We start from the raw sequence: 17,089 nt of genomic DNA on the forward strand, positions 1-17,089 counted from the left end.
CATTATATCCTGGAAACCTAGATTTCACCGAAAGTTTTAACTAACCGAGCTTAGCACAAACTAACGAGTTACGAGTAGAACGTTAGCAAAATTCCAAGAATTTCTAATTTAGGTAATAATCTGTCAGAAAACATTTGAAGCGCATATCGTTTGTTTTTGGATTTCAGGAACGGGGGGTAATTGAGTTTCATAGAACCGAAGAAAATATGTATATCTATTATCATTTTAAATATACGTAGGATATAAAATATATCAGTTTTCCTTGACACATTTGTGTGCCCATAATTAACATAATTCATAGAAACACCTGCCATCAAGGTCGGTTAAGGCTTGTAGGCTTCAAATTCTTCATTACGCATGCTAGGAATGTTTTCTCGAAAATTCCTTATCGTAAATCAAGGAAAAAGTCTCCTATATTATGGTGTAAAAGGTTACGTCATACGGAATGTTGACGAATTTGAATGGTTTACGTTCTTGTCAATGGTTTGTACATGCGTGAGTCAGTTTCTATATATAGAACTATTTTTTTTTGTGAAAAGTTTATGTAGTTATTTTGTGATGAAAAAAAATATCTTCCAATTGTTTTTTTTTTGTCTATGGAACATTTTACGACGACTTTGGCTTTCATAAACCTACACTTACTTTCCGATGAATACTTAGCTATTTGTTGTTTTTTTACATTATTTCACTTTTTGTGAGAGTGAAATGACATTGTTCTATTATTTTTCGATTTTCCTACATTTTCTCAGTTGTACATTCAATTATCGAGTTATTAACCAGTCTTTCTTTTCTACCCTTTTAATAAAAGAGTTTTCATATCATCCGTCGCAAACTTTCATTTCGTCTTGGATCATCGTACTTGAAGCTCATTATACCTCTAATAGAATACAAACAATGAATGAAAAGCTGTTACGGGTAAACCCATACAATGGCATTGAACTATAGTTAATTCGCTTAATGTCTATATTCGTAGCACGCGCGATCGTCGCGACAGTCCTCGACATTCCTCGGAAATCCTCGGAAATCCTCGGCAAATGTCGGCAATGTCGAGGTTGACATGACCCTACGACTCGGAACAGCCCACGTAACTCGCGAATTATGAAGGTTTATTGTTCTGAGTGTCGAACTACGGTCGCAATACCGAATTAGGTTAATGAGTTGATGTAGGTTTCGGGTAAGGCGTTAACTTGGTTTAATAGCTCTATATTAATAAGTTTAACTTATGTAGGGTTTGTTTGTTTGCTTAAAAGCGTTAATCTAAGGAACTGTTGATACGATTTGTAAAAGAATTTCAGTGTTAGACCGCCCATATATCAACGAAGGCTATAGATAGGTTTTTTATCCGGATATGCCAAGTAGTTCCCAAGGGACGCGAGTAAAACTGAAGACAGAAGATAAATATTTGTATTTTAGATTCCCAAAAGTGTTTTAAAACTATTTTTATAGTTGCCCGATATTTTATTTGCAAAAGGATTAAAGTGTGAATTCGTATTCATGCAATATAAGCACACAGATAACAGTATTTCAGTGTTATTGCCATTGTATTCTGACGGCAGATCAATAACCGGCGAGTTATTTACAAAAAGCGACATTTAAGGACGTGCGAATCGAACAAACAGTCACATTGTTATCACGACTCAACCTTATTTATATGGGAACTTATCTAAATAGTATTGCAAAATAGGTTCTACTGTTAAAAAGGTCAGTTTCATAAATTACGTCTACTAATGTTTAGTCATTCATCAACATGTTACACGCGACTTAATCAGCTTTAAATAAGGCTTCAACAACTATGAAATATAATTGGAAAAAACGTGTGTAGTCGACTAACCCATATCTGTTGGATATCTGCATAAAACATTGACGAACTTGTTACACTAATGTCATACGTACATTTTTCCCACGAATGAAGACGCATATACACCACTTTATGATGACCTGCAGTATGTAAGCTGAATGTTTTTGCTGTTGATAATTACAGAGGTCGTTGTAAACTGGTTTGGAATATACATAATATATTAATAGAGATGACACGACTAGGCTTGTCAAAACGTTTACATAACAGTGATGTAAGCTAACGACTAAATATATATGGGCTTTACTCAAGCAAAACAAAGAAGGTACGATGCACACGGCTCTAAGAATATAAGATGGCTAATTAAGTACAAACTCGGAAATTGCTATACTGATTTTAGTGTAACTTTCACTGATGAGTGGGTGGCCTTCGTTTAGCAATGCTTTTATGAAGGACTTATGCAGATCATTGTCATTATTTCCCTTATACGAGTATTGTCGCTCTCTCTTTAGTTAGACTTCATTGTTGGTTTCAAAATGTACAAATTCAATAAATAATAGTTTTGATATACCAAATCTGTTTTAAAATGGCATCAAGGTATCAAGGATGTTACTGCTATAAATAATATCTACTGTATTTTACCCGAGGATTATGACATTAATGACTGATCTTTCGACTATTCGAAAAATATAAAATAAGTACTTACACTTTTCTTGGCATTAATATTAATACATATAAGCTATTAGTCTGTATTTAACAGCTCTATTTAGTTAACTCTAATGTTCCACAAATTATAACTAATTGGAAAATATATTACAACACATTTTGAACCACCTATCTTCAAAGAATTAATTTGTAATAAATCATTGGAAAAAAGCGCAAATTAACATTCTAAATTCCATTTATTCATGTCAGTGGTAAATTATGTTACTATAAATTTATATTAATTTGGTTACGTAAGTAATGGGAGTTAATCGTTATTATTGAATGCGTTTATCATTCCGGATAATTGGGACATCAAAGAGTAGTATGTAGGTACAGTAGACCGCACATCAGTGGTAACTGTCATGCACCTTAACCAATAATAATAAGTACGATTTTCCTATAAAACTGTTACCACTGACTTGAAGTTGACTGTACATACCTACGTATACTATGTGTTTGTATGTTGTTACATCATAATATATTATGTACTGGTAACACACTTACGTGTGATTGATTACCCACTATCGAGATATGAGTGTTGCATGTCATCTGTTCGGTTCAGTAATAGGTCCCTTTTATCATAAATCTTGCGAAATACTAGCACCTATTAGACCCACGTTCACCGCACATGTAAACGTCAGTTTTCTAATTACAACTATTTACTATAAAATTTCACGTTCAATTTTCAAAGTAAACAGTTATTTTACGAAAAAGCGACGTTTATGTTATCAATGAAAATGGGTCCCAGTCTACCCATAGTTCACCCATTGTTTAAATTCAAAGAAAAGGGAAAAATAAACATAAATAAAAGTGTAATGTGTTACGCATTAGCATATTTTAATCATATGTATAAATTAAAAAGAAAGCTTACATTAGCTTATTAACACTTCTAAAAGATAAAACTGTCAAATAAGATTTAAGAACATAGTCATTTATATTTTACCATATTTTAATCCATTTGGTTTGCACAATAGTATTAACACTGCTTATAAAAATAAAAAACTTATCAAACATGTAAATTATTAGTCATAATCTATAAGTCTGACAGTTTTTTTTACATGCCAAGCCTTCCAGAAAAAACTTAACAAGTTTTAAAAGGCATCTAACGATTTTTGAAGAACTTTAAACATATTCAATCAAAGTATATATTTTTGCTTTAATGTGGTAAGCATGACAATCATTTCGTATTTATTTCGATACTTTTTCAACGAATTACGAGCCATAAAAGTGATTCTGCAAACCCTATTGTGCGAAAATACATGAATTATTTATCAACACCGAATTCGGTATCGATATCGAGTTCGGCGGGATTTCGCAAATCGATGAACTCAAACAAGTGTTCGGATACAGTATGAAAGCTCGGATGACAAATTGAGCATTAGGATGACTGTTGCTTCTATTGTGTAAAGGAGATGTTGAGATACAGATGTAAAGATACATAATTTATTTAACCCTCTTATGAGAGAACATGTTACTTAAACATGTCAGTTCGTTGATGCTATCAGAATAATAAATATTTAAACCTTTTGAGGTTTGCGATTGCAACATAACTCGAAACGAGTAACCTGTATCGCTTAAGATTTATAACGCCAAAACAATATCCAGACCTGTCGAGGTATTGGAGCTACATTAACTAATTCCATTCAATTCTAATAAAACATAGTACAATTTGCATAAGATAACATAGAGCGAGCAAATTGAATCTACATTTGCGTACGAATTTCGATGAAGGTTCTCTATGATATCGAAGCCTTCACGGTTAATTAGTCAGTTGTATCAAACAATTAGCATTGATTATTTCACGGGAGAGTATTGTGCCGATTTGTTGGAGGAGTTGGTTGCGCAAACACAGCTTTTGGTAGACTCCTACGCACGTCTGTGAGAACCAGTCGTAGCTCGTAATAGGGACACGCCTGGACGGACGGTTCTACATAATAGATGCAACACCTAAACACTGTTATTGCGAAATGATTTGATAACCGCTTGTAAGTCGTTATTGTGCATGTTCGATTAATTGGTTAGGTGCGTGAGTTAGGTTTATTTAGAGGCGAATTCTTGTTCGGTGGGCGCATCGTGTTTGTTATCCACGTGTGTAACGTTTTCAATTATAAACGGTTACCTAAATCGGTCGATGAAATTTCAATTATCACATAACTTTACTTCATGTGAATTGGAATAGAAAATGTGTTACATTCATTTGTAAGATTTGTTAATTATGTTAAATTAGTGTTGTTGTATCCATTGTTTAATTAATTAATATGGATTAAGGAAGGCTAACTTGAATTTTGAGGAGATCTGTAATGATGTTTGATGATGTTTGATTTGATGAAATGTAGGCACATAGTTCATGTTTTAATGACAAGCGATTAAATGCACAAACACCAACATTAATTACTGAATATTAAGGTTAAGCTTTTTAAGGAATTTAATACACAACATTTAGCTTAACACTTTCTAAGATTTACGACCATTGTTATAAAAAGATGTCCAAACAGTTACTTAAACCCGTTAATGCTTGAGCACATATCGTGTCATATAAATAAGGAAAGGAGGTCGAATATGTGTGACTCTATCGCTGATTCCGAAATAGTACCGACATTGGCAGCTCTTCAACTGTTTAACCTAATTTAGAAGGCTGTCATTAATGTTTGTTATGCGTAGTTGTCGGCGATAGGGACAATTGTTATGCGCGATGCATTAAAGGGTTAAGTTATTGAATTTTATATTGAAGTATCTTCGTATATCGTAGGGATAAGATTCAAATAAGTTCGTAGAAGATAAATTGCATTGATTTGTTTATATGGAGCCTTTCTGTTGTTTAGTACAAAATAATACATATTTCTGATCGCGTACTACACAAAAAAGTTAATTGTAAATAAGTATTTATTTTTTACGTCCACAAAGTTAAATTGTAGTCTTAATTATACAGCGTTCAAGTAGTATGGAAACTTGAAGAAAGTGATCCCGAACAAGTTTCCTTACCGGCTGAAGTGAGGTCGAATGATTCATGAGCGGCCCTTGTTTGGACTAAAAGGTTGCACAGCTTATTTTTTTATTATGAATCGATAAATTAACGAGATACCCATCGAATACGATGTAGATAAGCCTGTATCGATATCGAATAATTATGAAGGTGTAAAGTTTTTTTTTGGTTTCGTTTTGTGGAATGTTAATGATGATATTTAATTGATACGCTGGAATTTAACCTTTAATGTAACTTAAGCACTTATGGTAAATGAGACTTAAAACTTACAAATGAGACTAAGAAAGGTGCTTTCTTACCTTATGTTTAGGTATTCATCGTTATACAAATATAGATTCTCCTATAACATACTGTTATGTTATAGGATGTAACAATATAGACAGCAATATAGACTTGCACAAATACGCAGACTGGGTACAATTACTATGGACAGGCTTGACAAATATTTGCTCCCTACGGTCCAACTACACCGTGATGCATTGTCCTAGTCGTGTTACCAAAGCCTATCTATGTCGTATCACAGTGATATCGAACCAGCTGATAGTTGCAGAAGTTGATTTTTTTTGTAATATCTATGTACTGCAGGGGTTCTTAAGGTTGTTGATTTTTTTTTTATTTGTCCATATCATAAAATTATAAGATATTTTTGGACACACCACGATGCTATGTATCAAAGCATTTAGTTTTGTCGGAATTATGTGAAAAAACTCAATTTCAATTTAAAAAATCTATATAAGAGTAGAGGTGTGGGGAAATTGCTAAGATAACCTCGAAAAGACATGAAAATGTAAAGTTATTATCAGAAGACTTATAAATATTTTTGGATATATAGAATGTATTAAGCGGCCCAAAATCTTAAAGTTAAATTCGAAATCCAGTAGTCAGTATATTCATTCACGATTCAAGTCATTATTATGTCGTTGTACCGTGACCAGGCTATTAATGAGGAAGCGATGGCTACGGAATGTTGATGGCGAGATCTTAGATACTCTTGATGTCATGCCAAAGGTGAGCAGGTTCCTTTGTAGGTGATGGAAGCCCGCTTGGACATGCATCAAGGATGTCTTCTTGTTGATGGCTACTTCCATGTGTGTTTAGTAGTGGTTTATGGTTGGGAAAATATTGCAGTGTCTCGTAATATCGTTTAGTCATGTTTGTTATATTTGTGTTGTAGGATTCTCGGGATGATGTCTCATGAAAGAACACAAGTATAGTGTGGTTTTCACAGTTTAGTTGTTAAAGCCTTATGCCCGTTTTCACCAACAAATACCTGACGGATACCCCCTAAGAGCATTTACGGAACACTTCATAAGAATTTCGTTTTCACTAAAGTTTAGGTGTCCTCCTACATATACACTAGTTTAACTCTTTATATTGTTAGTACATATAACATTTTCTCGTACCTATCATCCTGAAAATTTTGAGTAAACTTCGTATAGTCGTAACTGGAATACCGCAGAAGGAATACTTACCGGAAAATTGAAATAGCTCTCCGAGGCTGCGGGTTCGCTTGCATGTTATTGGATTGCCTTGAGTTCTCGGCTTTATTCTTACAGAGCACACGAATACTTGCACAGTTTAAATTTCAATATGCAAAGAGAAGAATACTGAGGAAATCTCTGCATTTTCAGTAATTCATAAGAAATACCCATCAAAGGATCTCTTTTCGATCGTCAGATGTTTTCTGTAGGTCAAAGAAGGTCGTCATTTATTTATTTAAATCTATGAATATCTATTTCGTGATCAAGCATTTCTCATGAATGATCAAAACAAGATCCGTAAGCGTCCATAAATAGCATATTAAGTTACTTATAATATTTCCAACCATTGGATGTTTATCAGATTTTGCATAGTTTTATATCAGGTGACCATCTGTGATATGAAAATGCACCGTTTAGTCGTATTTATTTCTTTTGGGGAGTGGGTCAGCTGAGGTTACTAAGTTTCTAGGTTTATTATCTTTACTTGACAGCTTGAGAAAATTATTGTCTAAGATTTTTGTATGATTAAATCAATTATATCCAAGTTAGACGTTTTAGGAGAATGTCACAGTTAAATTGAATATTCAGCAGATATGGAAATTTTATTGTGGTAGCGTCGTTCAAGAATATTGTCATTAAATTACAATAATGATCACCGCACATGGATATAATATCTATGAAGTACCCATAGAGCGTAATTAAGTCTCCTCATGTTTACTAACGTCTCTTTTAGTTATTAATTCTCTAAGTAGCCTTTGTAATTAATTCAGAATTATGTTTTTCCCATAAAGTTATATACGTAATTGAATTTTACGCGACAATAATTTTCGTATAGATATGGCCTAGACACAATACCATAAAATTAAAATTCAATTCACATACAACCCTGTAAAGTCCAGTATTCGATACAGTACACAATATTATTTTTAGTTCGAATAACTTTATCGATCTCACGTCTTGGTGTTCACATGTCTCTATCGTTCACATCAATTCGCCACAGGGGCGTATTGTCAAATCATTCGATACCGCGATTCAGCCGTCCCGAGGGTAACGGATACCAATGCCGATGACCCCTCGTACCGTGTAGAATTTCATTTTAATATATTTGAGATTATAATACACCATTTATTTGCATGTGACCGTCCGTCTTTTGAAGTCACTCGACAGGTTTCTGACATGTGTCACATAAAATATTCAGTGCTATATTATTTATTGTTACATTTATGTAAAGATCTAGGAAATATGTTGAACATTTTATTTATCTACATTTTTAAAACCTACCTACAAGTTTTTTTTACTTTTTGATAATGAATTGCTCAAGCAGGACCATTAAATTCATTGCAATTTAATGTTACACATTGAGCTACATTCCTACATTTCATATTCACCGGGAATTAAAACCTAAATACAATTTTAAATCTATAAGTACTTACGCTTCCTTGGCTACCTTCGTATAAGTATGTACCTACGTGAAAAATTTCGAAACAATGAGGCATTTGATTAATGTTAAAAAGGCCTTCAGATTCGGCCTTGAAACAGCAATGGCTTAATCAATCATGGACAATTAGCTCCACGCTAGAAATAGATGGAAATTGTACAAATAGAGATTCATTACCGTGCCAAGTGTCTGGTACTGATTAATCGGACTTGCGTACTAATTAGTTTGAATAGCATTTAGGATATTCCTATTAAAAGAAGTCTGTGGTTTGGCTTGTTTATGTTAGACCCTTACAATACAAATTACTAAGGCTATTCCCAATCACGTAACTCGATCTAGATTATACCAGTTGACTAAATAGCGTAACTACAGAATGACACCAGAATACACCCCTGTGAATGTCAGTACACGCTTAGTCACGGTGTCTTCAAGTATGGTAATGTGTGTTTACACAGTCGTCACATCGACGCCACACTTGAACCAAGGTCAAGACCCATTGTGAACCAACACACCAACGTTTGATCAACACTCAGATATACCGAATTTGCAATACGTTACATTGTTATTCTTATCTCATTGGCTGTCCAAGATTTACGTGCTGGACTAGCAATGTATGCCAAACTATTGTTGAGTCTCTTAGCATAAATTACGTGTACAATATTGGATTGAACAAGTGTCGTTGTTACTGTCATTCCATTCTAAGTAGATGCAAAGACTACGAATAGACTTTTGTTTACTAATGGGTATAAAATGAATGCGTGAAATCCGGCTTTAAAGTTTAGACGATCATTCAACTAATCTTAAAACGACATTGCATGCTATTTATTATAGCCTTTAGTTAGGAATTTAGACATTGTATACAAGTACCTACATTTACCAAGCCTTTAAGTTGAAATCTGTCTTCTTTTAACAATCCTTGAGCCAATCTTGTTTATTTTGGCTACTCCATCGACCTGGACTTTAACCCCACTTAAGTAAATACCTACTTCTTTTTGTCCCCAGCAACCCGTAATGTGCTGACATGCCGATAACAGCCGTGTCTCGTGAGACGCCGCCCGCGTCGCCTCCGCTGCACGCCGCCACATACGAAGAGGCATTAGCCACCGTAAGTTTGACTTAAGATATTTCACCTACTACCTGTTACCTGAAGGCTTAAATTGTATTTTATTGCATGACGGTGCACTTACCAAGGGAATAAATCTAGATTTTAAGATCTAGGTATTGTAAATAAAATATTCTTTGATTGAGAGCTATTAGTGTAATAACAATAGGTACCTACACTTCGCCCGCCCTAGTAAAAACTTAAGAATTTTGGAGTGGGGCTGCTCCGTCTATTAGCTAAGTTTCTGATTTTCTTCAAAGATTCCTAGATTTTATCAACATAAAATAACAATAAATAAGGCCACTTTAACGTTATATGCTTCCACTAGCTTCTGCCCGCGACTTCGTACGCGGATCCTGTCCCTTATGCCAGCGACTACGGGGTCAGCAAAATCAAAGATCTGAATAGTCTGATATGGAATTTTAAGGGACCGAAGAGAAACGTTCTATATACTTAATTTTTGTACTTTAACAGCAAAAGCACAGCAGATTAAACAAAACGCTGAGAACTGAACCGCAATAGACGTGACCATAGGGATAAAAGTAGTGATTCTAATTAGTCCGCATTTGTGTGTGGCAAAAATATTACACAAGTATTATTACGTAAAAAAACATTAAATAGATGACAAAGTCGTGGTGACTTAGTGGAAGTCGTGGTGGTTTAGTGGGTAGAGAACCAATCTCTCAAGTATGAGCTGAAGGGTGAGGATACCTCGGTGGACTTTAAACGCAGATTACGCGCTCCCTGTGCTTACCATGAGGCACCTACCCTCCGAGCAGGGCTACTAATCCTGCTCTAGCGACTCCACTCTGGACGGCCAAGCCAAACCAGAGGCGTGAGACCTACCCCGTCATGGTTCTAGCTGGGCTCCTGGAGTTCCACATCAGGTGTAGGTGTGGTTCAATTTTTATAAGTCAACAGAGAGTGCTTATCAGATTGAACAACTTTTTCTAAAACGTCATACCTCTATATGCTATAGTCTAGCTGGGCCCTGGAGTTCCACATCAGGTGTTTTAGATCTTCAATTTGTGTAAGTCAATAGAAAGTGCTTATCAAATTGAACAACTTTTGCTAAAACGTCATACCTGTATATGGTATAGAGAAGCTGGGCTCTTGGGGTTCCACATCAGGTGTTCCAGATCTTAAAATTTATTATCTCAGCTGAAAATGCTCATCACATGAAACAATTTTTGCCATGGCACCATTTTGTATCTCTTATAGTTTTGTTGGTCTGTTGGAGTTCTGCATCAGGTCTTCAAGTTTCGAAGATAAATTATAGCCTATATGTTGACCAGGCTTAATACTGATATAACAAAGAAAAAATCATTGAAATCCGTTCAGTAGTTCGGAAGATTAGCGTGTACAAATCTAAGAAGATGTATACAAACTTTCATCCCCTATTTTATCCCCTTAGGGATGGAATTTATCAAAATCCTTTCTTAAGAGTTGCCTACGCCATAGTAGCTTTATGCATGCAAAGTCTCAGTCCGATCGGTTTAAAATTGACAAAGTTTCATACAAACTTTCATCCCTATTTTATCCTTGGGGTAGAATTGATCAAAATCCTTTCTTAGCGGATGCCTACGTCATAACATCTACCTGCATGCCAAATTTCAGCCCGATCCGTCCAGTGGTTTCAGCTGTGCGTTGATAGATCACTATGTCAGTCAGTCAGTCAGTCAGTCACCTTTGAGTTTTATATATTTAGATTAGTAAGCTAGTGCTAAATTGTGTCCATCTGCAAAATGCAACATGACCTCCAATTTTTCAATATTTAGCTACGTACAATTTTGCACTCAATTGTGCTCATCATCCTTTCAATAGTTCTCAAGTATCAGTCCTTGTAACATCCTTAGCTCTAAAGGTTTATTTACTGGGGTAAACTAGAGGCCATCGGACAAACGAGCTTGCGACGTTCCGGTCCGGATAGAGGGGACATCGCCGGAGTGCCAAGTATCCGGTTCAAATCGTATGGGGATCAGGTACTTTGTAGAATCGGGTACAATCGCTGAAAAGACATGTAGGTATAGGTAACTTGTTGTGATCTGACTTTATATAGGCACGTAAAATACTTTTTGGGATGAAATTGATTTATACTTTGCACCACAAAATTAATATTTAAGAATCAGTTTCACAACAAAAAAATAAACAATACCTACGACAATGTGAAAATTCTGAGATAACATCGATGTCCTTTTAGTTCACAGCTGTCTTGATAGATGGCGCTACTTGTAGCAAAGTATCTTACGATCAACTTGTTAGATAATAGTAATTAAAATAATCTACGCACTACTACAACACAGCTGTAAGAGTCTCTCGTAAATAATTGTTTTAAATATTAACTATTACAGTATCTGTTGGGTAGGTTATTAATAAATAGCTTACCCAGATGTAATAAGTTACTTTACTTCAAATAGCTACCTAGTTGTTAAGGATTTTCCCGTAGGCACGAAACAAGGACGGCGTGTATTCTGTTAGTCGATAACTTGAAATTATTGGCTTGTTAAAACTAAGAATATAAATACCTATATCTCCTGCAAAATATTTTTGTGTAAAATCCTCATCGCCCCGTGTAGGTTCTAAATATGAAGAAGTTAACTGAATATCGATACTTACCTGACTACTCAATACTGGTAATCTGGAATTATTGATCTACTTCGGAAAATGTTATAAGTATTCGATAGACTTGCTGGTGGGTTATTGAAGACCAATAAAAGTAGCGAACCTTGGGGTGGCTTGTGTCCAGGAGTCTTTTAGACGAAACGACGACTTGATAGAGTTTATGTATTCGCTTATATGTATATTGTTATCATTTTTTTTCTACGCTTGTGAAGTCTAAAGCGACAATTTTCATTTCTTGCATCGTATTGTCATGACTTAATATGTGCTAACTTAACATTGGCATTTTGCAAATCGTGATGTTCCCATTACAACCGAATTATAGTTATTATTTACTAACTGAGTTTCATAGTCAATACGGCGTTTATGATCTTATTTCATGCCTTTATTAGCGGAAAATGGCCAATCTAGATATAACACGGTTATCTAGTTGAAGCTGTAATATCGACTGATGATTGTCGGTCAGTATCGTAATTGACAGTTCTGATGATAGTTTGTATTAATATGCCTGAGAATATATCTACTGTATGTTGCATATGAGGGAGCAGTAATGTTGCTAAATCAATTAGAACTATAAATGGGTCAAAACCTAAATGTCTATAAAACCAAAAATAAAAATGCGATGCCAAAGCAATTTGCACGAACCAACAAATTGGCAAGTACACATTGAAGATACAGCACAAAATCACTCGTAATACGGAGTTTAAACAGCGATTCGCTATGCAATAATTCCTTATCACCTTGACATGCGATTTGCATAGACATTGGCGAAACCGCCTAATCGCTACCGATCGGAGTGTGTGGCACACTGTGACACGTATCGGCAAGCGAGCGGATTGCCCCACTGTGTGAATGGAAAATGGCCATAATAAGGCAAACGGACGTACTACAATCCACCTGCATACAATAGCTTAGTAGTTTAGTTTGTTCACAGCTTCCGACGCGCGGCCTTCTCGCCGATGCGTTTGCCGCGAGTTATCACGAACCAAATTAAAAATATATACAAATCTGACACAGGCCATATATGTCGTTAATGACTGTTGTTTGTTAATAGTGTGTGAGTCCAATCGTGACTGCATGTGAAGTGATCATAGATTTAAGTGTCCAATTTATGACGCAAACCCACTATCGTGATTGATAAATATAGTGCCATTTATGAGCTCGTAAAATAATATTTGTTTTTATTATTGAAACGTAGCCGTGAATCGTTTGCGTGTAACAGTTTGTTGTGAAGGGACCTTGGCTTATTTTTTTATTGAGACCGATCTAATTATGTACTTACTGAAGTTGCGATGTTTGGGTGCGATTTTCTCACGAACGCTGAAGTATTGGATCGGTCACGACATTGATTTACTCACGGAATTATTTTTTATTCGGGGTGTGGGCTCGATTGTCGGATACGATTTTACGCTACAGATTCTCGATAAGGAGATCACTTAATTTATTGCTAAAATAGAAGCAAATTATTACCTAGCTGTGTACTTAATGTTTTTACGATAAAAAATGAGTGTGAATACTGTAATGTTTTACTGAAGGAAAACTAATGGAAATTGTTATAAAAACATTGAACGGTAGTTATAAATTTTGTCGATTTATTAGCAATGTAGATACATGTAAACATAGTACCAATGAACAATTAAAGAGCTTCCTATTGCTGAATTTATTATAGATTGTTTCCCTGTAGTCATAATTATTTTAACGTAGCCCTGCAAAGGCAATTTAATTAACATTGGATTAAATACAATACCTTAGTAATAAAATTACTGTATTCAAATAAATACATGCAAACTCCAAGCAATTTAATTTACTGCAGAACTAGGAAGTTCTCAAGTGTCCGTGTATTGTTTCAATGAATACAAATACAATAAAACGGAAATCAAGTCTTATTTGAAAAAGGTTAATAAAGGCTTCATTCAAGATAGTTCTATAGAAACAGATAATGCATATGAGTATGGAGACTACAGTCCAGTATTTGATAATATTCATAGGTAGTGATGACTACTTAACATAAGATGGGCTATAAAATTGTTAGCCATCAAACAATCTATAAAATAAAACATATGGATAAAAACTACATATAAAGTTCCTTATCACACTTTTATTGAACTCTTCTAAATACTTAACTTCCACATAGACTTGAATTTACGATGTAATTAGGTCACACTATTAGCGCCCATAAATAATTAGCACTTCTTACTATCTTTGAAGCCTCTAAGATAGTTCCAGGCAGAGGCAGTAAAGACATTCACTAACATCATTCATACATGTTTAAAGACACTAAAATGTCACTAGTTCACGATCAAAAAAACCTTTCACAATAATCTTTAAAATTGAATCTCAATACAAGATAATGACTGCAATCATCCAATTCGTATATAAAGCTTTGTTTGCACTAGTAATACGATCATTATGTCACATTACGTATCTATAGTGTAGCCTTGGTCGTAAATCTTGCTTAAAGGTTACTTACTTAATAATGGTAATGGAAGGTATCATCGTACCACTTCAGATGTATTATTAGGAACATACATTACTGATACGATAATATATGTTTGTATATTTTAAAATGATGTTTATTTAAACCACAAGCTGCATTCTTGTAACATTGAAAAATAAAAACAAAGTTGGCATCCAATATAATTTTCCACTGTTGTGTTGTGATTACAATTTTCTGTACATAAACACCCGGAACTATTTGTAAGTTATTCAAACTCGATGTTGGAATAACTGAAATCGCGATAAGCAGTTGAACGCATGTTTTGTGTCTGGAACTCGTAACCTTGACTTTTGTTGCGCCTATCCTGGCCATTCTGATAAGCAATTTAGATACTGGCATAATGGACGTGATAATGAGAAAGGTGAATGGGATTAAGTCACCTCTAGGTTGGCTAAATAAATTAAGAATTTTCACAATAATCCATTTTCAAAGAAGAGAAAACTAAACTAAGATATACGATGGTGCGTTTGTGATATTACACAACGCCATTCACGCACATCGGACTCAGTACGACAAATTAAGAATAGCCGGTTCACCTTGCGCGTGCGCCGCCGTGGGAGCGCCGTTTTATGTAAATTCCGACAAACTAACTACCGCATTTCTACATCACCTCGAATTAAGTGAATTCGACTGGATGAAAGGTCGTTCGATGGTTAAAAAGTCGTAAGTTTTCGTGAGAGATTTTCACGCGGATTGAATGGTTTAAAGCGTTAGATTTAGAAATTTTGACGAGGGGACTCACGATTTTCGATGCAGCTCCAGCTTGCTTGATTATAAAGTCTTGCTTCATAAACACTACGCTATATTTGAACAAAAACTACGTGTAGCGTTTGCCCTTTTAGTATGTGAAGCGACTTATTTTTGAACCAAGGATTTGTTCACACGGCTCCAAGTTACACTATTTAGACACCATACGCACGATCTTCTAAGCCTACTTAAGCATGTGTACTTCCATTACCTATCTGCAATCTTTACACTTTACTACAATTTATTTTAAGTGCGTTTATAATAATGAACAAAAAGCTACAATAGACGAGTTATTAATGACAAACAGAGCCACAGTTTAAGTAACACCAAACGTGCGTAATTTCTCAAAAAAAAGCGTTACATTAATTGTTCAATGTCCAATAAAAACAGTTCCCATGCTCGCTTTCTCGACAAAAACGGCATTCTTAATTGGTTGTTGTTTTCTTTTCAACATTATACGCCTTTTACTTATCTCACGGACTATGGGGTATCATGTATCATTCTTCTTCTTAACATACAAATAGACCTTTGATAGATTTACTTCAGAAGAACTGAAAAATACACATCCTTTGAAGACTAAAAGAAAAAGTATATGATGTAACATGGGAAGATGTCACTTATTGATTTAAAGATCAATGTAAATGCGTCTACGAGTTGACATAAGAACACAAATACACATGCAGCTATACCAGATGGAGAGAACATAATAAATACAACTTTACCAGAACATAATAAACAATAGTTCACCTGCAGCAATATTTGCTTCTATGAGTTCTACATAATTATATAAGTCTGTAAATCACGTGTAAGCCATAGATCACGGTAAAACCTGTCACGTGGAGACACCAGAGCATTAATACAGTCTTGCATCATATACGGTAACGTATCGAAACTCAGCAGTGTTAATAAATTACTTATATACTTCATGTTTATATTTAGATCGGAGTAAACAAACTTTTGTACGAACGGAGACTAATATTTTATTTCTTAGTTATTCAGTTATATTTAGGCTACGATTATAATTTTAGTGACAACGCAGGTTGTGATTAATTATGATGAAGTATGATATGAATTAATTCATAGCAAGAACCGGCTGCGAACAATATTGTACTTAATTATGTTGTAGAATAAATTATTGTTCCTAGAATTGTTGAGTATAGTTTGTCCCATTTGTAGGTTAGTCTGCGTAAACCACAGGGATTTTGTTAGAAGAAGAAGGGATCTTCACGTCTATTTTCCATGTCTTATAATAAAAAGTTAAACTATCAATTTGTCACGTGTAATCATCATACCGGATTTGTATGATGACGAATGGCTTTAAGTCTAATGCTCAACGGATGTATGGTCATATGTGTACATAAGCCAAGCAAGTCATTACCCTCATTTTTACTTCGCCATAGTCGGATAAAAACGTATGTATCAACAACTAATGACATAGATGTACTTAGAAGCTTTAAAGCTAGCTTGCCTTGAGTAATTAAGAATTATCCAAAAGGTCTACCCTTTCACACAACTGTGGGCATTCTTGGGTACTTTATGGATCTTCGTATTTAGAATAGTCTTAATACATTTTGTGTTATAGGTCACATCAGACAGAACCTATCAATAAGCACGTGAGTTTAATATCTCTGCACTTCAATTATCAATTAATTAAATTAAAAGACAATATTTAGGTACTTTCCCTTCCCATAGCCAATTTTTCACGTCTATGAGTATCCAATT

General features: G+C 34.8%; 2 protein-coding genes across 2 annotated transcripts in view; one reads left to right on the forward strand and one right to left on the reverse strand.

Moving 5' to 3' along the window:
* Positions 1-17,089, reverse strand: part of LOC110374799 (uncharacterized) — a 340,622-nt gene that overhangs the window by 99,649 nt on the left and 223,884 nt on the right. The gene's annotated exons all lie outside the window — the stretch shown is intronic.
* Positions 1-17,089, forward strand: part of Chas (chascon) — a 106,828-nt gene that overhangs the window by 10,028 nt on the left and 79,711 nt on the right. Inside the window, exon 3 of the mRNA XM_021332628.3 lies at positions 9,405-9,507. Within this exon, the coding sequence (XP_021188303.3) occupies positions 9,424-9,507 (84 nt within the window). The 5' untranslated portion in view covers positions 9,405-9,423. The remainder of the gene's footprint in view (positions 1-9,404; positions 9,508-17,089) is intronic.

Source organism: Helicoverpa armigera, chromosome 8, assembly GCF_030705265.1.
Source record: "Helicoverpa armigera isolate CAAS_96S chromosome 8, ASM3070526v1, whole genome shotgun sequence".
Lineage (NCBI taxonomy): Eukaryota > Metazoa > Arthropoda > Insecta > Lepidoptera > Noctuidae > Helicoverpa > Helicoverpa armigera.